Genomic DNA, 23187 nt, shown 5'->3' on the forward strand with positions numbered 1-23187 from the left:
TTAATGTACCCTTCGGTCCTGGGTTCCCGACAAGATGAGGGCAATAAATATTAAACCTTCGGGTCCCTTTTTTGCTTGTCTCTAGTCTTGAAATTTTTGCACTATCTTCAAAATCCAAAAATTCGAAAACTATGAAAATGTCTGAAAACAAAGACAAACCAGTTGTTCAAAAGCTAATTACAGCGAAGTACAGCCAGGAGGAACACTGACCACAATTTATGATGAAAATTTCATCGCACGAAATTTTTGGATTTTAATGTTTTTCAAGATCTTAAAAATCCAAAATTTTCTTAAAAATCCAAAATTTTCTTTAAAATCCAAAACTTTTTTCAAAATCCAAAAATAATTTAAAAATCCAAAATATTCTTTAAAATCCAAAATAACCAACTAGAGCCGATTTTTTTGATCCAGTCTTCAGATAATGCCATACTTGGCCCTACCATAGTTCTTTTTAGAATCAATATTTCTTTATCAACAGAATTAAATATGAAAGAACTTGACGAGTACTACAAAATACAACTAATTAAAAAACAGGTACTTGACTATGAGCAAAGTTACAGATGAAACAGGCTAAATAAACATCCGGGGCCCGCCGGCCCGGATAAGCCACTTTATGACGTATAACTTTGTTCTCAGAAAAGACTCATTTTTCAAAGTATTACTATTCTGTAGTACTCGTTGAGTTCTATTATATCTAATTTGGTTGGTTAAAAATATTAATTCTGAAAGAAACTATGGCGGTGTCCGCTAGGCACCATAATGCTCTGTGGTGGTTTTATAACATACGGTAGTGCAGTTTATGTTCGGAACCATTTTGAATTCATGATCAACCAATCTCCAATCATTTTCATTTCTCATTTTCATTGCCTTCTCATTTTCATTGGTTTCCAATGTCTTATTTACCTTCATCATCATTTTTATCCTCTCATTCCACCGGTCCCTTGCCAATAAAGCTAACCCATTTACCCCCACTTGAAAACCGCATCAAATGGCATCCCCCGCTCTGTCATCTGCCCCCAACTATTTCGGTTCCCATCAGACGATGATTTCTTTTTTTTCTCATTCCGCCAAAAAGCGTGAATTACATGATTCCTAGTATTCTCTGTTACTACTATGTATTCACATTCCGAACCGAAAAGAACAACTTTCGATTTTCGTTCGGCTTCTTCTTTTTCGTTTTTACCAAAAGAAAAAAAACGGAAAGATGTTCAGTTTGTTTTTGTATACAGTAGGAAAGAAAGAATTTTTGGAAATTTTGATGCCCTCTTTTTTTCATCTTTTTTATTCCTCATCGCAAGTTTTCCGTTCTAAAAATAACGAAGAATAGGAGGGAAGAATGCTTTTAACATTTGAATCGATTTGTGTAGGCGTATTCTAGAGTGAACAATGGAATCTCTGGAATCAAGGATTCTGAGAAAGTGATGATTCGGATGTTCAAAGATCCTGACATTATGAAAGCTTCAGAACACATCAGAAAGGTCTCGAATGTGATCCCCAGCAATTCCCATTATTAGCTACAATATTAAACAGTACCAATGGCTTCTTCAGGATCTCGTCCTTAACACGACATCGCGAACGGGCACCTCAAGAAAGTGCTACTCGGCGCTAAAAGCCGCCACGCCGACAGGCGACGCATCCAAATTTAGCTCGCATGAATATTTCAGAAAACGTCGACAAAGTCTTGAATGTGGTCCCCCGCAACTCCTATTAGATCTGAAATCATACAGTAGCCAAGGTTTTTTCAGGATCTCATCCCTAACCCTGATGGGAAACCAAGTGTTCTTATGAAATATTCTTTCTCTTGTTCCCTACTTCGAGTTAACCTGTTTCAACTTGTCATCCACTTCTCCATTAACACCTTTTTTCCTCCCATTCCTTTTCTCTTTCCTCCTCCATCACCATTCTCCATCTTGCCTCGTTTTTCTCCCTCAATCTGCCTCCCGGGTTGGTATAATTGCCTCTTCGCCTTTCATCAAAAATGAGGGCACTATCGGATAGACACACCACCAGCAGTATCCGAAAATTCTAATTCTATTCCGGTGAGGTCGAGGCGCCTTTTTCCAAATGTGATCCCTGTGTCCAAGAGCGAGAGAAAGCGATAATGGGGCGGCAAACTGGGAGGAAAGGATTAGCCTCTAGAAGCATCGATAGGCATCTCTCGACATATGTTGGTTAGCCATTTGGATGTTTAGAAGGGGATGAAGTAATAGGAAGGACCATAGTACATATTTTAGGAATACGGGAATACGATCATATTGGAAGAAGAGCAATAACATTTTGGGGATCTCATTTGTTAATGGATTCAGAGAGTTCATATGTGGATTTACACTCTTTCAATACACTTTCAAAACCATCTTCAATAAGGTCAAGTGGGCACTGACACGTGGCAGAAGTGGTCATTGCGTCTTAGAATGACCGTATGGAGACGATGGGAGAGACGGGTGAGCAAACAGTCTGGCATTGCGCCAGAAGGGTAGTTGGTTGACAAGGCATTGCATCTTTTTTAAAGATCCTAGACTACGGTAACTGAAAATCACTGTTGACTTCCTGAAGTATAGGTCTAGACAGATCCCTTTACGAACTTCAGTTGTTGTTTTTGAAATCTAATCCTAGGCCCCAATAAATTTCCGAAATTTAGGTTTTCCCTTGCTTATCTCAAGTTCCAAATCTTTAAACAGTAGGCGTCACCACTGAATCGAATTACTTTAGTCCATATAGATACCGATCTTTTTATTCTTTTCATTTGGTCCGTCACTCTCTGTGTCTTTGTAAATCCCCTAACAGACACCCCACCCATCTGTCGATCTTATGGGGGGAACAGATAATTATGGTGGACGGGTTGGCTGGTAAGGAGGGTTGGAGGAGAAGAGAGAAGGACCTTCTCAAAGCAATGTGGTCGCGACACACCACATTACTTAGCACAAGACAGAGAGTATGTAAATTGGAGAGAGCCATGATGAGAAATATGGAGGAATGACCCCAAGAGATGGGTTGGTGGTGTAATTGGGTGGAGAAGGACGACGAGAGGAAGAACACGGCTACACTGCCCTCCCTTTTTTCTCGACGCTTTCAAAAGAGAATACCTTCGGAGCAAAACAGAGAAAAATTAATACGATGCTTTTTTCGGAACATCAGAAAATGCGCGCAAATTCGAATAACCGTAGTGCATCTGCGGTGCCTGCATTCAATCGGAACAAGCGCGCAAAAAAGTTATTTTTTTTTAAAGTTCCGGAAAACACCGTGGTTAAAGGTGATTCAAATATCGTTTTCCTTATCGTTCCTTTTAATTTTATCGTCAGTTCACCCCCTTTCCATTTTCGAATACTTCTGATTGTTTCTCGAAGGGATCAGTGTCCTTTTCTCAAGGGACAATGATTTGTTATTCATGAAGTAGTGTCCCGTTTTCTTTTAAATTCTCTATTTGTCACAGTTCATTTTTCACCAATCCCCCGCAATGACAATGTAATAGGACTAATGTACTTTATCTTGTCACATTTTGATTTATTGGAACAAAAGTTTTGCTATTTTCCTTATGATGCAGAAGCTGACATATTCTTCATCATGAGTTGTTCGGGAGTGTGTGAGAGGAAATGTTCTGATTGAGGTGAATATTCTCGTTAATGTGTGAATAACAATAACGAGCTAAAGTTCCGGTTGGCTCATTCTTTTTAAGTTCTGTTTCCAAGGCAATGTGGTAAGAATTCAAAATCTGAAAGAAGAACATTCCATCCTATCCATAGATGATTTTTAAAAAATCGAAAATTTCATGGTACACTTGGTTTTTCGAGAATTCCAATTCTCAATATCCATTACCCGAAGCCAGAGAAATTTCAAAAATACTCATATTTTTACCCTTCGTAGCCAATTTGGCCTTGTTGACACCATCCGTTTTTTTTCTAAAAAATTCCAATTTCCATTCGGTTGCGTCACAAAAAAGAGACAATTCCGGACAACTTATATTTTTCTGTGTGCAGTTTTATGCGTTGGCAGAAGAATGCTGTTCTTCATTATCTTATCGCTGAGTCACTCAAACAGTTATCAGTCGTGTTGCATTCTTGCGGACATAGCTATTTTTGTGCTCTAATTTGATAACTCTTGATAAGGCCAGTCGTGGGAACAGCAGACTGGACCTATAGGTGAAAAAACGAAACCACAGAGACAGCACGAAGTCGTACTGCAATTTTTCAGAAAATTGCGTACGACGAATACGATTTTGAAAGTGTTTTCATTCAATTCCAACCGATTTTCGTTTCCGTTTTCCAAGTTCTCATTTTCCCGTTCGGTTTCACAGTCTTGCGTTTTACACCTGGGTTACGGTAGTTGCAAAGTTGTGCACTCTGCATTTAGTGTACTCCGACCAAAGACCGCGCCAGAATTTTTTTCTGGATTGTTTTTCGAGACCGTACAAATCGGAAAGACTTTAAATCCGAAAGAAACGAAAGCGAAAGAAACGAAACCGTAAGAAACGAAACGGAAAAAAATCGAAACGGAAAGAACGCTAAACCGTGCACAGCTTTGCTGAAATGGCGTGCGCAAGCTGCAAATGGGCGGGGTTTTGTCTAAATCTCTTACAGTTCAGAAATCTCTCGTTCAATTCAGATAAACCCCGCCCTTTTTTGCAGCCTGCGCACGCAGTTTGTGCACGGTTTAGCGTTCTTTCCGTTTCGTTTCTTACGGTTTCGTTTCTTCCGCTTTCGTTTCTTTCGGATTTAAAATCTTTCCGATTTGTAGGGTCTCAGTTTTTCGAAACGATTTTCAGCAATTTTTCGGTTTTGAGTTGTTTTCTCCGTCACTAAAACGCCCCTCTACCTTGTGTCAACACCATGAATAATAGCAAAATCTCGTTGTTTTCTATTATTCAGTGTTTTCCAGCTCTGCCTATTCATCCGGTCGTGTTCCGTAGTTTTATTGTTTACAGTTCCGTACTCTGAATTTTCGAATTTTCGTTGTCTCAAAAGAATCCATTTGTCCCTGAGCTTTTTTCAGGTGAAATCTTTCTCGTAAATAATTTTCGCGTCAACGCACACGTCCGCAGACTCGAAGAACTAGGTAAACATAGAATCATGTGAAATCGTACCAAAAATTAACGAAAACAAGTAAAAAGCTACCTACAAATGACCGTTACGTGTTTTTTTGTTTGCTCAATACTAATGAAAACTTCGAGGCTTGTGACTAGTACAAAGAAATGTGTCAAAAAAATTAGAAATCATGTTTGATCATGATTATCGTCTAGGATATCTAGGAAACAGTTTCATGTGACGGGCGGAACTAAGTTTTTCATTTGAAAGCTCCGAGAATGTCGCATTTTCGGTCAGGAGGACAGAAACACCAAGTTCAGACGGCTGTTTTCTAGTCGGTAAACCATAACTGTAATGCTCAAACGTTCTTATTGGAGTTCTTAATCTGAATTGGTCGTCATTCTAAAAATATTCATGGTTCCCTTCGAAGATTCCTGACTAGAAGAAAATCATGATTCATCATTTAGGGATTTTTAGGTCGCACAATCTTTTCGACTAATATCTCTCATAGTCAGTTACAATGCGGTAATCTGCCTCATTTTTTATACCCCTAAGATTGGTTGTTGATACTTCGGTTGGCTCGTTTTCATCACCCGTACACGCAAACATACATCCAGCGTGGACGCCGCCCCATCAGGCAGAAGGCTCCGCCCACTTTTCCGTCCGCTATGAGAGGCGGGAGAGAGGACGCATTTGCCGCTTCTGCAGCGATAGGAGGGACGTTTCGACGGCTGCTGCTGGCTGCCACTGTGTGTATCATTGCGGTTGGCGTTGTGGTGATGGTGGTAAGGGTGACGGGACCACTATTCTGGTGTCCTTGCCCTCTTCTACCCCTACACAATGTGCAAGACACTGCTCACATATTCATTCATTTCGTTGTCCCTACATCCATCCTATTCGTTTTTTCCCCGGATCGTTTCTCTTTTGATACTTCTCGTTCTCTTTTTGGCTCCACCTCCTCCTCTCTATTTCGTAATCCATGTTTCTTCATTCTTCATTTCGAAATCAAGAATGACTCATACTGGACTTCTGTTCATTTTAATTCTCGTTGTTATGTTTGTCTCGTTTCCAATTTTTAGTGTAGGTCAAAACCGGGGACGGTTGAATCAGAATTGAGAGCAAATAGGGGGCGGGCGGGCGGCCCCCCTCTACAGATCAAATGACACAGATAGACCATTCAAAAAGGTAAATGGTGCTAGTGGCCCGCTCTTTCCCAACACCCATCTCGTCTCCTCTTCTCTCTCCGACAGTCTTTTCGACACACTTATTGTCGTTATGAATTGTATGTGTAGGATGAAAAACGAGGATTGAATGTTCTATTTTTGTCACCTCACCTGGCTGAGAGACTGGTTCTTCTAGAAGAATCGGAGAATGCTCTCATGAATTCGAACAAATCGTTTTACTCCTCTGTTCTTGTCTGGGTTTAAATATTCTTTTGTAAAAATCAATTGAAAAATCTTATTCAATCAATAGACTACATTTGACCTTTCCCAGAAGAAATATTGCTGATCAAACCCTTCCCCTAATCCCACCTGGTTGGCTAACAGTCCTCTTTTTCGCTCATTCAACGTCGTTCGCTCTGTGCCCTTCTCCACTCCCCTATTGTCTTCAATTGTTTTATGTCTCACTCCAATTTTCTCATTATTGAGTTCTTTTCTACTCTTTTCCCGTCAGAAGTCAATTCGTTAAGACGGTTCTAGAATAGAAAATGAGCTTCTCTTTTTGAAGCTGAGTACAATTAGTGCTCTTTTCTGACAAGAGATGTGCCTTTGTGTGCTCATTTCAGTTTTGTCTTTTGCCTACCAAAATGTGCTTGGCGAGCTAGTGGTGGGCTCTCTATTCGATTACCCCCGTAATTGAGTTGACTTTCATGGCAGTCGTCTTTCCTTCTGTTTTCCTATTTTCATTCCGGAATTTTTTCTTCTTCTGTCCTTCCACTTCTACCAGTATCTTTTTCGGTTCTATTTTTATCCCGTTGTTTCTCGTTCGATTTGAAATTCATCCTAATCCATTTAAATTTTTCAGTTTTCACTCTCTACTCGTCACTAACCACCACCAGAACAATCATGTCTGAGGAAATCAAGAAGATCGAGGAGGTCGCCGAAGAGAAGGCTCCAGAGGTACCAACCACCGAGCCACCAGTCGAGGCTGCAGCTCCTGTTTCCGAAGAAGCTCAAAAGGTCGAGGAAGGAGCTGCTGAAGCTACTCCAGCTGCAGAAGGTGAAGCTGCTGCTGCTGCTCCAGAGGAGAAGAAGAAGTCTGGTGGCGTCGCTCGGCGTTTCACTTTCAACAAGCGCTGGGGAAAGCATCGTGATGCTGAGGCTGCTGCACCAAAAGAGCCAGAGGCACCAAAGGATCCAAAGGAGGACGTCCTTGGATGGATCGCTCAGCAGATCCCTCAAGCTGTTCACAAGGTGAGATTCGGGAGAGAATGAATTAGGAATAATTATGCCATGTTGGTGGGAGGTAGAGAACAACAGATGGTATATTTGACAGGGAAGAGGTGAACGCAGTTTCAGTGTTTTCTAGCATATAACAGATGCTTCGGATTGGGGCTCAACATTAACATTTCTAGATCGAATTTCTAGTTAAGATAGTTTTCGTATTTCAAAAAGGGAACCCTCCTAAATTTTAGAATTATCCCAGAACAAGTAAAATCTTCACTGTTAGCTGAAGTGAATAGCCTTCTAACTAACATACCATTGAAACCTGATCCTAAACAAAATGTTTTTTTATAACTTTCGCAACAGATTGTGCAGGGATATACTCTTCTCAAGTTCATTAAGTCCCCTATTCATCATCGTTTGCGCGTTGTATCACCATTTGCAAGAGTCTCGATTTGTTTGATCGCGTCGGCAAGATAGACGGCCTGTGTGTGTCGGTACTCTGTAAAAGGGCAGCTGTGCCAATCTCCCCTTCTATCTTCTTTTTGCAAAAACGCGTACACTGTTGTAATGTAACTAACTGCGCAACACAAGTTAACTCTTGCGCAACTCTTTAGTATGAAGACCCCCAGAGAAGACGAACGAGATTCGTTTACAGCCGTAGTCGAAGGTGTCCAATTGCAAAATTGACCTCTAAGGATTTGAAGAATAGATGATGTAATTGCTCTCTTAAATTTCGGAAAAATGAAAGATTTCAACGAAACACAATGACATCGTCATTTTTCGAACTCATGGAGGACGTTTCCGGAGCATGTCGTCTATCTCGTTGTCTACTCTGATGCAAACGTCCTCTTCTCGTCTAGAAACAATGGGAATGAGCTCTCATTTGAAACAAAGATGGTTGCAAAACTAAGGGTTCCCAAGAGAAAATGATAGAAGAGACATTCTATGCGCCTTTTTGGGAGAACTTTGTTCAACATATCAGAAAAAATGAACATAGTACTAATACCTACAACTTCTAAATTATGTTTCAGGCTAACTTCCAAGTGATCGACTGGGTTCAGAAGACTGCTATCCCAGAAGAGGGAGATCGCAAGACTATCCCAGGAAAGGATCAGGCCACCACTCGTAATCAATTCCTCGGATTCTTCAAAGACGGAGATGTTCTTGTTAAGCTGGCCAACGCTCTTGAGGTACGTTCATAACGGATGGATACATATAATATTTTGAGTGAAGATGATACAATGTGATAATGATATGTATATAGGTCGTAAGAATATCAAAGTCGATTAGTGAAATGAAATTATCGGGATGAATGATATAAATTCCGAACGAAGGAATTTCGTTTAGCATTGGTCAATTTTTTAAAATCTAAAATTGGTTTTTTTTTTCAGCCAGGAGCAGTTGAAGTCGCCACCGCTGAAGAAAATGCTGATGCTGCCGCTCAGAAGGAGGTCCAGAAGAAGAACATCGACTCCTTCGGAGCCTGGGCTCAGAAGACTCTCGGAACAGAGACTGCCCCAGTCACCAGCGATGATCTTCTTGAGAAAGGAAAGGCTGGATATTCAGCTGTCTTCCAAACTCTCTGGCAACTCGGAGTCCAAGCCAAGGAAAAGTTCGACAAAGAGGGCTTCAATGTCGAGACGATTGTTCAACTCGCTAACACTGTCGTTAAGAGTGGGCTCTTGAACACAATTCTCGGATTCTTCAGAGTAAGTAACTAGGGTAAATTGCTGGTACATCGAATTAATTTTCAGAGAAACCGTCAGGCTGCCGCTGCCGCTGAAGAGCCAAAAGACGATGCCGCTCCTGCTGCTGTTGAAGGAACTGGAGAGGCCGCCAAAGAAGAGGGAGCTACCGGAGAAGTCACAGATACCGCCGATGAGCCAGTTGCAGTGAAACAGGAGACCAGCGCCCCAGCTGCTGTTGCTGCCAACTAGAAATCTGGAAAAGGCGTTTTTCTTTTTCTGTTATTTCTAGTCAGCATCTCTCTTCCACTATCGTGTTCCGGTATCTCAACTGTTTCCTCCGCCTCTTCATTCCATATATTCAATATCTTCTCCTCGAAATCATAATGACTGCGATGATGATTCAAATATGGAATGTGCTCTCTCAAAAGTAAGTGTAGTACAAAAGAGGTGACCGTCTGATGTGTGCGTGTTTGAGCAACGGATTTATATGCATAAAGAGTCCTTATTTGGTTTTGGTTTTGGACCGTTTAGTGTAGCGCGGAAATGGAAAAGTGTACAATTAGACTCGTTCTGGAGACGCGTGTGCTCCTTGCATTCCATTGGTCGGTGCGCTCTTAATGAGAATACAAGTGTTGGTTTTGTTTTGGAACCGGGCCAAGTCTCATCTTTCTATTTTATCCTCCAATGAGGGAAAATTGTTCGACTGAGAGAGGAGAGAACTATAATTAGGAAGCGGTATAGTATAATAACGGGTCACTGAGCAGAAAAAAAAAGACCGAACGTGTAGTAATTAGAAAGGTGCCAGTGTGGTATGAGATTTTCTTTGAGAATCATAATGCTTCAACGCTTTCGCCATGCTATCTTGTTCCGTAGAATTCACCCATTAAAACTTCTTGCCCTCTTGGGTTCTTTACGTCCAGTTGTTTTTACGGCTATCTCTTTTTTCCGTTCTCTTTTTCCTTCTGTGTAGCGCAAAGAGGGGATTCTAAAGATCAGATTATACTTCGTCTCATACATAGTTTCTGCGATGTAATACAAAAAATCGAGAGACCTTGACTCGGTGACGGTCCTCCTCTTTCTGGTGTCTCTTCTCTGGTCCCTTATGTCTTATTTCCTGTCTCCTCATCATACAGGTCAACCTAGCCAACCGATCCACAGTAATTTGAGTCGGAATGAGGAAACAAGAACAGTTGGTAGAAAAGCGTGTCTGGTTCAATAAGGAAGAACTGCTTATACTCCGGAAGGGATGAAGAATGACCTTGAGAATATAATTGTTTATACTAAAAAGACACGAGCACCAGGAAAAGAGCCGTTTTTGACGTAATTGCTCATCAATTTCTGATCTCTAATAGACGTCCAAAACGCGCATGTGTGAGGGACTCATAATTGGAATGGAAAATTGAAGAAGTCTCGCTATTTAGCTATTGACTGTACAATTCACATTCAGTTTATACTCCTATAACCAATTTTTATCATTTCAGGTCTTCTATATCATCAGATCAATCATCTTGGTTTCGAGTGTCGGCCAGGCAGCAACAATCAACTATTTCATCTTTTCTCTCTTGAAAAGCAACGTTTTATCTATTATACCTTAACCCACCCGCTTCCCCCATTTTTCACACCCCTAATAAGTGTTATTATTTATCAGGCATCTGAAAAAGCTAATAACTGTCTCTTGTCCCCTTCCCCCACAAATTCTGTCCAATCTCTCGATTCACCATTTCTTTCGTCTTTTGATAATTATTGATATTGCTTTTTGCTTTTTCCTGTTTTTTTTTCAAAAATCAAGCTCATGAAATGAGGTTGTATTTTGAGGTTTTGCTTGTTGTTTCACAGTCGAATCTCTCCTTTTTCGCTTTTGACCGATTTCAGTTTTTCTCATTTTTTTGAAATAAATAATGGCACAAATGCATCGATTTCGTTAACTTATCGAAGTTCCAGTTACTGTTGGTTCTAGATTTACTTTGAAAAGCGAAAATTGTCAACGGTCTTTTTGGAATTTCAGATGGCCTCAGTACATGAAATAGAGGAAGGAGAAACATGGAGAACTCATAGGTGAACTTAAAAGTTTAATGTTCTCGATGGGGATCAGAATCTAATTATTTAAAGAAAGTTCAAAAAGAAATCTGGATCGTTTTCAGGAAAAGTGCATTTATGCGAAGTCCTGATCCATCAGCTGACGAAGAAGAAGTGAACTTAACAAAGGTAATTTCAGGGAGCAGCATGGCATATTTATTTTGGAAATATTGAGAATTTTAGGTTATCGTGCAAACATGACCTGAAACAAAATTTTTTTTTTCACTTTTTGCCAAAACTGAAAACTCCGAAAAATTAGCGATTTTTTCGAGAGAAAAATGTATTTTTTTATTAGATTTTCGCAAAAATTCTTTCTCGACTTTTCCGGTTTTATGTCTGAAATTTGACAGGATGGTGTTCGGAAAGATTACTGTAGATTTCTGTAGAAAACTCATTTCCTTTTGTAGTTTTTCACACAATCACGTCAAAATGCAGAAAAACTGATTCTGGTGATTGTGTTTGACAAAATAAAAGGTTTTCTACAGTAGTCTACAGTAATCTTCACGAGAGCCGTTACATCAAATTTCAGACAAAAAAACCAGAAAAATCAAAAAAGAATAATCAGAAATAGCTGAAAAACCTAAAACGATCTAAAAATTTTGCAAAAAATCGAAGAAAAAATCAAGTTTTTTTTCTCGAGAATTTGCTTTAAATTGAGAATCCAGGCCTCAAAAAGAGTGGTAAAGAGCGACGGGTCCACCCTTATGTGATTTTTTTTGTTGAAAAACTGGAAAAATCACAAAAGGGGGTGGGGGGTTTATGTGATTTTTTATCTACTGATATTTCGGCGCCCAGATTTTCAGTTCCAGGGCCTGTCGTGCAATGGTTTTGATAAATACCGTATTCCCTCTAGTCCAACCCAAACTGTCAATTTTGAGTTCTATTATCTCGGTTCCTGTGAAAGATATGGAAAATTTTTCAACTGATAAGTGATATACCATAATATCACCAATATTTTATCAGTTTACAAGATTTTAATATCTCTCATAATCACCGAGATAATTGAGCTCAAAGTAGACAGTTCAAGTGGCCTTCTATCAGAGAAAATGCAGTAATTTTGTGGAGATCATTGCTTCATGTTTTTTTATATTCCAGACGAAATCTGTGCACGAAATCGAAGAAAGTCCATATCGGTAAGATCTACATTCCTGAACTTTTCTTTGAAATTACGTTTCTTCCCTCTTGGTGTTACAATATCCTGATCACAACATGTCTTCAAAAGCGTATTTCTGTTTTCTCCAAAAAGACTTTGAACCTGAACCGATCAATAGATCATATACAGTCAACAAAAACATTTTTCTTCTTCACATCATTCTTTTACTTGTCTTTTTTTGCCCCATTTCATTCATTCTTCCCTCTAACTTCTTATTTCTCTATCTGCACTCTTAAAAGCGCAAAGTCTCTCATTCATATTCTCCCCTCGTTTTCTCTGTGTCTTCTAAACCACGTTTTTCCCTTTTATTTTATTCCCCCCTAACTATGTCATTGAGCAGCAGTTTCAAATGTTTTTTCGAAGTTTTTCAAAATTCAAAAACATGATTTTTCAGTCACCCATCAAAGCCAAACATGACTCTTCTTTCCGACGAGGAAGAAGAAGGACAAGTCAGCGTGGTAGTTTTTAGAATATTTTTCCTGAATAATCTTCAAAAAAAAAGTTTCAGTCAAACTCTCCAAAAAAGAAAGAGAAAAATTCGGATCCACTGAAAATCGATTTCAAATCATGGAAAGACAAAGCCGGCAAACTCATACAATCGGAAAACGTAAAAAATATTTTTTATTTTGAAATTATTCAAGATTTGCTTTACAGCACGTTATGATGCACAGCGACGAAGAGCTTCGTGACGCCATTTCTCAAGCGATGTTTCTCGAAGTGGCTTCTGAAAACCTAATCAGCAAGAGAAAACGACAATTAGAGTGAGAATTTGTCTATTCTTCATGAAGCACATTTGGTTTTTTTTCCAGACTCATTGACAAGTGTCGCTCTGAAGAAATAGCATCAGCTAAGAGGTTATTCGAGGAAAACATCGATGTTTATCAAAGAACATTAGGTCCACTTTGTATGCCACTCTTTTCCGCCTATTTCTATTTCAGTAAAGATTTTCAGTTCATGAATTCTCAAATGAGCTAACGACAACTCTGGAAAAAGCAAGTCGCCCAATCGATGTTCCCGACGTCACCCGTCCACCACCAGCATTCCTTCCGATGCCTTCTATGAATGTTCCTCCACCTCCGTTTCAACCATCTTATAATCCAGTATGTGCATCTGCTACACCTTCCATGAATGCAGTTACCAATGAGATGGCGAAGACCTTGGTGAGCCTTTCTGTCCATTTCATTATTTCTAGGGTAATGGGCACCTGCGTTTCAATGGAACATCATCATTATAGTGGCAGGTGTTCCAACTTTTCATAAGAGGATTACTGAAATATTTGAATCATCCATTTTCATGCACCTCCAATCTAAATAATGTCAAACGAATCCCCAGTTTTCAAATGACAAGACAGTTATTACTCTTGAATCTAACCTGATATTATTCACAGATTGCTCCAACACCACGTGTTCCACCTCCACTCATGTCTCAGCATCTACTTCCTCCTCCGGTCAACCAGCAAGAGAGATCCCCTGTTTCTAGGTCAGATAACGAAAAGAATCCTTCGATCAAGCATGAAGATACGAAAACGCACGAGCATGAGCATGATTCGAAGCCGATTAAATCACTGGGTATGCATGAAGCTTCAAGAGTTGAAGACCCGTTATTTTCTGGTTTGGTAAACGAGAAAATTGCATGTTTGTCGTTCTTACGTTTTTCTATCAAGTCTCCCAACTTGATGTTCGTTTCACCCAGTTTTCATATTAAAAAATTATTCTGGTACAAAAAAATTGGAGCTGGTCTCACAACGAAAACTATAGTAGCCAGAAAATATGTTTATTTTCAAGATTTATTTCTCGATTTTACTGTTTTTTCCGCCAAACAGGTTGGAAATTATAACTTTTCAATAGTGATAATTTTCACTGAAAACGTAGGGATAAAACTCTGAAAATAAAATATTTCTAGGTTACTGTAGTTATCGTTGTGAGACCTTCGACCACGACCACAGCTTCATTTTTTATACTAGCAGCACAATATTCCGCACAGTTTCTAGCGTTTTTACTCTTGTTATATTGATGATTATACTTATTCAATACATAAAAATTTCAGAACCTGGGTCAACACATGGGTTTCTCAGTTCCTCGTGGCGAACTCCGTACCACCCAGTCCCAGTTCCACCGCCCAAACCGTTTCTCTTCTCTCCCAGCGTTCCACCCCCACCGCCCATTCGAAGAAACCCAAGCATCGCTCGGAAAAATTTCATCGGAATTAATATCAGGTTAGTTGTCCATGAACTTCATTGCTCTAGTCAGTCTAGTTAAGCATAATTTCATAATATCTTGTTCAATATTCTTTGAGGATATCAAACAAATCTGTAGGCTACATTATGTAGAGGCGTTTCGTACCGATTTTAAACTGATTGAATTCCTTTCCATGACTCATATTTCTTTTTTGTAAGAAGCTTTTACATCCAGCGATACCGTTTGCTGATTCTATTCTTTTGAAGATTTTCCGCTTTCTCATGCTTTATATTCTTCTATTGTGTATCTTTGCTGAGTTTTTTTATTTTTTTTCTTATTTCTATTCAAAAATAGGTGACGATGCAGGGCGATCTACCCCTTTCCATTTATCGTAGATTGGAATCTCGGTTCTTTTTGTCATCATTCTCGGACGTCTCCACCATTTTTGAGACAGTCTATGTAGCCTCATAAGCTCAAGTTTTCGTTTTTTTCAGCTCTTCATCTCCTCGCCCTTCGAATAGTGGATCTTCTGGTGTCGTTGGTATCAATGTGCGGGGTGTATTCGTCGGAAATCGACCTCGTCCAATTCCAGCCTTCGAAGATTCTCCGAACAGCAGCGATGGATTCTGACAGATTTCTGACCAGCTGAGCTAAAGAGGGTTCCTTGTTTTCTTTTTGTTATTTTTTTAGGTTTTATTTTTTGTCGAGCTTTACTATTCATATTTGTATTAGATATCTACTGGTTATCAGTTGGAAAAGGGTTTAGAGATGAGAACTCCAAGTATATATGACTTCTCCATTCCTCCAAAAACCAAAGAACCATTCATTTTCTATACTCAGCGAGCAACCAATTTCGCTGCGTCTCCATTTCACTCCTATGTTGTCTTGTCTCTTTATCACCATAAACAGTTTCATGTGAGCATCTAGTAATTCACGTGGACAACTCCAAACATCGTACGATCGTACCATAGGCAAACATCTGCAAACTTATCAGCAGCAGCTGATGGGAAATTTGTTTGTGCTTTGGGGTTTTGATTAGTCTTTCGGTATATTTAAACATTTTTTTCTCCAAAAGACAGTCATTCCGGTCTTGATTTTTGACTTACTGAAAGTGACAACGACATATTTCGACGGTTCTTTTTTGTTCTTCTCTTTAATGATAAGGGTGAAATATGGCGTGTTTAATTTTAGTATGTGTTTGGAGTCTTCATTCAACAGAATTAGTCAGGATTGTTCAGTATTATAGTGGGGGTTTCCGGTTCTGTGTAGACTATTAAAAATGTTAAGATGTTAAAAGTTATGGCAGTTTCTAATAGAAAACTAGATTACCATCTGATCAGTGATATGTATTTTCTCAGACTTGATACAAGTCCATTTCCTTGTGATATGGAGAACGGTTGCACTTTAAATCACCTTATTTCAACAGTACATCTCTTTTTTTGCAGTTTGTTTACTTCTTTTCTTTTCGATTCCCAAAAGTTCTCTCATCGAACCTAACACTTTTAATACAAAAAGGTGTCTCCCCCAATGTTAAAATGATAACAAGAACTGGTGTGATTTTTGCTTTTTTTTTCTCTCCAAAAATTCTCCATCCTCCGCCTCCTTTTCCCAACTGATAACCAAGTAGAAAATTTGAAGCATCTCTCTTTCTGATTTTGCCTATTTAATTTGATCGTCATCTCAAAATATTGTCGACCTCACTTTTTTTATTCTCTGCTTTTTTTCAATGAATCTTCACCGTTATTTTTACCACAAATGTTATTTTTTTCCCTCATCGTATAGTTTATAATCTATACTCATATATTTCTTTTTCGATCTTCAACTCTCAAAATGGGACACACATCTGTGACGTCACCCAGACGCATTTCACCACGGGGTAGTCCGCCACACTTGAGGCGAACTCCACCAAAGTTTCGAAAAGTTTTGGTGCTCAAAGAAAAGGTTTCTAATTGATTTATGTTTCATTAAATCTAATTAATAGTTCATTTTTGAAATAACCAGTTTTCAGAGATCGGCCGAACCAGAAAACCCAGTGATGGATGAGCTACTGTTGTCATCGAAATTAAAGTGAGTTTCCGATTTCGAACATTTTCTGATTTCTTCTCGACATGTAGTAGGTTTCTTCAGACAAGCACTTCTCGTAAATGGTAGAAAATTTCGCCAGTTGACCGGCCCATAAGACTGTTTGTATTTTTCAAATGTAGCCGTTCCTGAACAAGAAACAATAAGATTTTTCTATGATTTCGAATATTCTGAAACTCTGTCTCATTTTCATACTCCCTGAACTTAATCATCCTTTATCAAAAAATGACTTAGTACTTTAGGAAACGAGATAACTAGAAATTCCAAAAACTTTACCTCTTCTCAAAAAGTGATTTTCAGACGGGTAGATTCAGCGACCGGATGTGTATCCCCACGTGTTCCTGCTGGAGATGCTCTTCCATCCGCCGTCTCTGTTCCACGTCCAGCTCAAAAGGCGCCAAAAACCCCCTATGTCATTCTGCCAGCATGTGATGCTTTCGAAAAATTCCGGAAGATCAGTAGAGTGTCTGTGGATATTGGTTAGTACCACGGACTAGATGAACATCCATGAGGTCTAAATTCTTCAGGAGGGACTCTCATAAAAGTGGTATATTCATCGGTGATGGATGATGAACTTCCGGAAGAATCACTGAATGGACATGCTCGGAAGTACGCATATGAAGATGGAAAGAGAGTTCTTGTTAATTTCAAAAAGTTCACAGATCTTGATAGATTGATCGCTTTTCTCAAAGAGGTAAAATCCTCAATTCGGTTCGAATTTTCCATAGAGAAACTGAATTTTTAGATTTGGACAGACCGTAAAAGTGGGGATGTGATTCATTGTACTGGAGGAGGATCCTACAAGTATTCGGAAATCATTATGAAAGAATTGGGTGTTCGTCTCCAAAGAACCGATGAAATGCGGTCGCTCATCTTTGGCGTCAACTTCCTATTGAGCACAAATGTCGACGAAAGTTTCACTTATCATCATGACGCTATTGGAATTAATAAGTAAGAGTTTCAAAAAATTGGGAGAAACGTTCTTAATGACAACGTCTTCTTCAGATTCCAATATCGTCCAATCGCTGCCGATCTAATTTATCCATTCCTTCTTGTGAATATCGGAACTGGAATCAGTATTCTGAAAGTGGATTCACCAACGAGTTACGAACGAGTTGGTGGAAGTTCAATGGGTGGAGGAACATTCATGGGACTCGGAAGCTTATTGACTCCAGCTCAAAGTCAGTTTCCGATTCACTGTTATGGGCTCAACAAAACCACTTTCCAGATTTCGACGAACTACTTGAAATGGCGAATCGGGGAGACCACAGAAACGTTGATAAGTTGGTATGTGATATTTATGGAGGAGCTTACGATGAGCTCGGATTGAAAGCGGATCTTATTGCTGGATCAATGGCGAAGTGTAATCGATTTGGTGAAGCGCCAATGAAGCAGACACATAAACCAGAAGACATTGCTAAATCACTTCTTTTGATGGTCAGCAACAATATTGGACAGGTAGCTTTTTAATGCTCATATTTTGACCCAGTTATCTTACTTTCCAGATGGCCTATCTCTACGGAACCAGATACAATTTGAAGAGGATATACTTTGGAGGTTATTTCATTCGTCAAGATCCAATTACAATGAGAACTCTTTCGTTTGCCATCAACTATTGGAGCAAGGTACACAGTATATTGAAATTGAACGGTCAATTCATAATCTACTTTTTAGGGAGAAATTGAAGCATTGTATTTGAAGCACGAAGGATATTTGGGTGCTATGGGTTCATTTTTAGACGAGGATGGTAAATTGGACGATTGAATAATTTTCTTATATTCCGTCTTTTATTTTTCCGAGCTTTTATTCCAGTCATAATCGATTCCTTAATATATTATTGCTTCGCTTTTCTTTTGTATGTTCAACCATTTTGTTTCTCGTGTCGAGACCCAATAATCAACAGATAATTTTTGGCACATTTCTTGAGACGGTCAAGAGTTGTATTTATTTTTATATGAGGTCAAAGAATTCTATACATGAATAAATATATAATAATAATGATAATACTATTGCAAGTTCAAATGACCTGAGGCACGAGCTCCACATTTTGAAATCATTTAACCAGAAAACATCATAATCAGAATCATTCCCTTCCTACTTCACTTTTTACTTCACTTCCAATGTCCTTACCGACGACCCTTCTAGAATATTACAACACAAATTACACAAAATGCTCCAAATCTTTTTCTATTTTCTCGTCTCCGGAATTCCTATCGATTGGTGCGAAATCTCAATTTTTTATAATTGTACCAATCAATTTATTTGGTTTCTATTGTATCATATTCCAAACTCCGAAATATATGAAAGAGTTTCAGTTTCATCTGTTCAATATGCAATTCTGGTAAGATAACACTTTTCACTATTATTCTGTTTCAGAGCTGTGGAAGAGAAACGAGAGGTGGCCGTGGAAGAAGGTCCCACAACGACAACTACCGTAACAAAAACAATTTTATTTTCAGAGTTTCTTCTCGATTTCCGTACGTTTTCAGTAAATTTTTCACTATTAAAATTTCAATTTTCCCTTTTTTTTTGGGTAAAATCATAAAAATTGACAAAACAGCTTTAAAAATCGAGATAAAAAATCCGGAAAATTGAAACATTTTTAGGTTAAAGTATTTTTTAAAAAACCATTTTTAACTTGACTTGACAATTTTTGAGAAATTTGTAATTGAAAAAATTGACTGAAAACGCACGAAAATCGAGAGAATAAATCCGGAAAATTGCAATTTTTTAGAGAGCACACCAACTGGGAGGAAAACAAAAAGTGGGAGGAACCATCTGGGAGGAAAAATGGACGGAGCCTAATTTGCAACCCTGTCACGGTTTTGCCGCATGGTTTTTTTCTTGACCAGGCACCAAATGGTAAAAATAAACCATGGGTTGCATGCCAGGGTTGCAAATTAGGCTCCGCCCATTTTTCCTCCCAGATGGTTCTTCCCACTTTTTGTTTTCCTCCCAGTTGGTGTGCTCTCATTTTTTAGATTACGGTATTTGTCTTTGTGTGATCTTCGACCACGGCCCCAATCATTTCTCTTCCACAGCTCTGATTGTCTGAACTAGAAAAATACCTATCGAGGAAAATGAAATTGTTAAGGTTTTTGATGATAACAATATTCTACACAATTCTCACCACTCCTTATCATTTTTATCCGGCTGAAGTCCGTTGCTCCGTTGGCTTGTTTCATGAATTGGGAATCAGTTCGAGGTATCAGCTCTATCTTATCAATGTGGTTTACGGTGGAATAGTTTCTGCGGTGATTCTTCTTTTTGAAAATAGACATCGACATTTGATTCCATCCACTGAAACATTTTATAAAACAAATAGAACTCATCGATTTCTCCTTGGCCTTCTTAATTTTTTAATTGGTAGCTCAAATTTCTGGACGATATTTTTACAAGATGTGATTCAAGAACGGCAGAAACTAGAATATCTGAAACTAGTTCCATGTCCGACTGAACTTTATTTCGATTCTTGTTCAAGTGCATTTTTTCGAACTCCATCGATTTGGAATAATATTATCCTGGTTTCAAGTCTCATTGTTCCAATTCAAATCGTATTTTTTATTGCTCACAGTATGATGTATTTACGGAAAAGTCACAACATGAATGCGTTCTCCAAACGGACTAAAAAACTTCAAAAAGCTTTCTTTCAAGCAGCTCTTGCTCAAGTTTCTTCACCTATTTCTGCATTGCTCATTCCATTATCTCTGTTGATCTTTATTTTGCGAACAAAGCAATATTTACCAGGTATTTTCAAACTTCTTTAGAGTTCAATTCTCCAAGAAATCAAAAGTAAAGCAGAACATGTTTTCCCACGATCTTCATGAGAACCTCTAAAAACATATGACTTTCAGTTCTTCGGTATATTCTTTTGATATTGAAAGTGAATAAAAAATGTTATGAAACATACAAAAGTTTAAAAACTTTCATTTTCAGGACTCATCAATGCATGCATCTTATTTATCCCATCTCATAGTGTATTTTCTACTGCTGCTCTCATTATTTTCAATGTTCCTTATCGAGTTTTTGTGAAGAAAATGTTGAATATGGGAACAGATACAACCAATCGTGTGGCTACAGTTTCTAGTTAATGAAGCTTTGAAATTTGTATTTTGAAATGTTATTACTCGAACCGGAATCAAAATATTCGAGTCATACATAACTGGAAGCAAAAACAGAGATCTTGCAAACTAGAAAGAAGCTCAAAAGTTTTTGATGCATGAAATCTGTGTCTGGTCTGATTCAAAACGTGGGAACCACCTGACTAGTATCACTCCTCCATATACTTTTTGCAATTTTCCCATTTGTCCTATTTATTCTCATGTCTTCCAGACCTACAACTTTGACTGAATATTATTTGACTAATTATACAAGATGCAATGAAAGATTTTCTTTTGTTGCTTCTCCTGATTTTTTATTAATAGCAGCCAGAATCGAATTTCTTGTGATTTTCCCGATCAATCTACTTGGATTCTATTGTATTGTTTTCAAATCTCCAAAATATATGAGGGAGTTTCAATGGCATTTGTTACATTTGCAGTTTTGGTTTCTTCTACTTTCCATTTTCTATTCTATTCTAACAACTCCTGTACACTTCTTTCCTGCTCAAGTTCGTTGTTCAATTGGTTTACTTCGAACATGGAATGTCCCACCTGAATATCAAGTATACGTGGTTCATTTCGTTTTTGCTGGAATCCTTTCTGCAGTGGTTCTTCTTTTTGAAAGCCGACATCGTCGCTTAGCACCAACCACTGATTTTACCTATAAAATTCACAAAAGTCCCCGGATTCTTCTGGGTCTTTTGAATTTTTCGGTTGGAATCACGAATACAATTCCAGTCGTTTTACAAGAAGAATCGCAAGAGGAACTTAAACTAAAAAATCTTGAAATTCTTCCATGTCCTATGGATTTATATTTTGATTCTTGTTCATTTGCATCTTCTAAAAAAATCACAGGATGGAGTGTTCTGGCATATGCTACCAATGTGGTTTTTACTTTGGAAATTGCTTTTTTCATAATTCATTGTTGGATTTGCCTACGAAGAAGTCAGCTGATGGAAACCTTCTCAGAGCGAACAAAACGTCTTCAAGTTGCATTTTTTCGTGCGGCAATTGCTCAGGTTGCAGCTCCTCTTATCGTGCTTTTTGTGCCCTTTATTATGCTTTTCTACCTCATTGCAACGTCATCCAATTTGCAAGGTAAGAAGGAAAAAAAATATTAGGAAAGGTTCAAAAAGTGCAGAATTTATTCGAGCATTGTGTTATGTTCTAAAAAAGAAGGAAAAAAATTCTACAAACATTGTGTTTTGTTCATTCTACAAAGGTTGTCATGGAAACTATATTTTTGCAGGGTTAATCAACATTTGTGTTCTATTTATTCCTGCGAATAGTGCTTTCTCAACAATCTCACTTCTTATCTACAATGCAGCTTATAGAAAATTTATCGTTGGACTTTGGAGAGTGATCCCAATGACTGAGAGTTCTCTCAACCGAATAGCAGTTGCATCAAGTGTATGAATCATTTCTCGTTTGCAAACATTTTTTCTTCGTCAATTCACATAATTCTATACCATAGTGTATCTTTTTAAATTATACGGGACGGCGCAAAATTGCCCGGACTAAAGTTTGTCTAGCATAACACTAGAGTTAAGCGTTGTATTGGGCTTAAATTTGAGGCGAAAAAAGTCCAAAAATTCATCAGTAAACTGGCCAAATTTCAAATTATTTGTTCAACTTTGAGATGAGTTATCGCTGGTCCAAATTACTTCATCTCATGAAAATCACAAGAAATATTACGTCGTTCATCTTTGGACGATCATAACAGTACCTAGACTTGAGGAATCACTTTGAAAATATCAGTAGTTTTGAATCAAACAAAAAAGCCAAATTCTACCAATTTTCGTGCTTCCAGGATGTTTATGTCTAAAGATATACCATTTTAATCAGTCCGGGTGATTGTGCGCCACCCTGTAAGTTTGCACTTTTGATATTCTCGTTGCTGAAGCTCTCTATTTCTCAATTAATGTTTTTTTTTGTTTTCTCGATATCGAAATTGTCCAACTCTTTCCAGTTTGTATCCTAGAAAATTCCATTCGCTGTCAACCCATTTTTCATTCAGTCCATTTTTTCTTCTTCTTCTTTGCGTGCGTCACAAAAGAGCATCTAATTAAAAAGAGGACAAGTCGTTGGGTTGAAAAAGGACGAAAAACTGCCATAAAATTCTTTATTTTTCGGCTTCGAGAGCAGATAAATGAATTATTTGTGGTATCTTTTGGAGCCCCAGAATAACAATTGAGTGAAATGGAAAATTGGAATAACGGGGGACTGAAAATGGAGGGGAACGAAGATAGTGATTAAGAATAGATATGATAATCGATATTGTATACTGCTATGGTGCAAAAAATCGGAACTATGGAAGAGAGACGAGAAAACTACCGTAACCTAAAACAGCATGATTCCCGGATTTTAAAACCTGTTACAAGTTGGAAGACAATTTTCGATTGTGAAAAAAATTGACAATTGAGAAAAAAATCATAAAAATAGAAATATATTTTTAGGTTACGGTAGTTTTCGTTACGAGACCTTCGGCTGCGGCCACTGGCTTTTC

At 38.3% G+C, this 23187-nt stretch overlaps 4 protein-coding genes across 4 annotated transcripts; all 4 read left to right on the forward strand.

Moving 5' to 3' along the window:
- Positions 1 to 7084: 7084 nt before the first annotated feature.
- Positions 7085 to 9342, forward strand: CBG12581 (the record flags this gene model as incomplete). Its single annotated transcript, XM_002640048.1, has 4 exons — positions 7085 to 7432; positions 8437 to 8595; positions 8797 to 9114; positions 9160 to 9342. 4 exons carry the CDS (start codon positions 7085 to 7087, stop codon positions 9340 to 9342), a joined length of 1008 nt encoding a protein of 335 aa, XP_002640094.1.
- A 1756-nt stretch (positions 9343 to 11098) lies between these two features.
- On the forward strand, positions 11099 to 15148 carry CBG12582 (the record flags this gene model as incomplete). Its single annotated transcript, XM_045240207.1, has 10 exons — positions 11099 to 11148; positions 11235 to 11298; positions 12265 to 12302; positions 12717 to 12780; positions 12977 to 13083; positions 13132 to 13226; positions 13274 to 13482; positions 13710 to 13937; positions 14369 to 14537; positions 14994 to 15148. The coding sequence occupies 10 exons, from the start codon at positions 11099 to 11101 to the stop codon at positions 15146 to 15148; spliced, it is 1179 nt and encodes a 392-aa protein (XP_045094908.1).
- A 1181-nt stretch (positions 15149 to 16329) lies between these two features.
- On the forward strand, positions 16330 to 18345 carry Cbr-pnk-1 (the record flags this gene model as incomplete). The annotated part of the gene is made up of 9 exons (XM_002640050.1): positions 16330 to 16440; positions 16508 to 16566; positions 16882 to 17060; positions 17109 to 17275; positions 17327 to 17532; positions 17587 to 17762; positions 17810 to 18039; positions 18087 to 18206; positions 18256 to 18345. 9 exons carry the CDS (start codon positions 16330 to 16332, stop codon positions 18343 to 18345), a joined length of 1338 nt encoding a protein of 445 aa, XP_002640096.1.
- Positions 18346 to 18911: 566 nt separating this feature from the next.
- Cbr-srh-51 lies at positions 18912 to 22097 on the forward strand (the record flags this gene model as incomplete). Its single annotated transcript, XM_045240218.1, has 5 exons — positions 18912 to 18922; positions 19676 to 20328; positions 20518 to 20620; positions 20914 to 21779; positions 21931 to 22097. 5 exons carry the CDS (start codon positions 18912 to 18914, stop codon positions 22095 to 22097), a joined length of 1800 nt encoding a protein of 599 aa, XP_045094909.1.
- Positions 22098 to 23187: the final 1090 nt, after the last annotated feature.

Source organism: Caenorhabditis briggsae (assembly GCF_000004555.2).
Source record: "Caenorhabditis briggsae complete genome, chrI, whole genome shotgun sequence".
In the NCBI taxonomy this organism is placed as follows: domain Eukaryota; kingdom Metazoa; phylum Nematoda; class Chromadorea; order Rhabditida; family Rhabditidae; genus Caenorhabditis; species Caenorhabditis briggsae.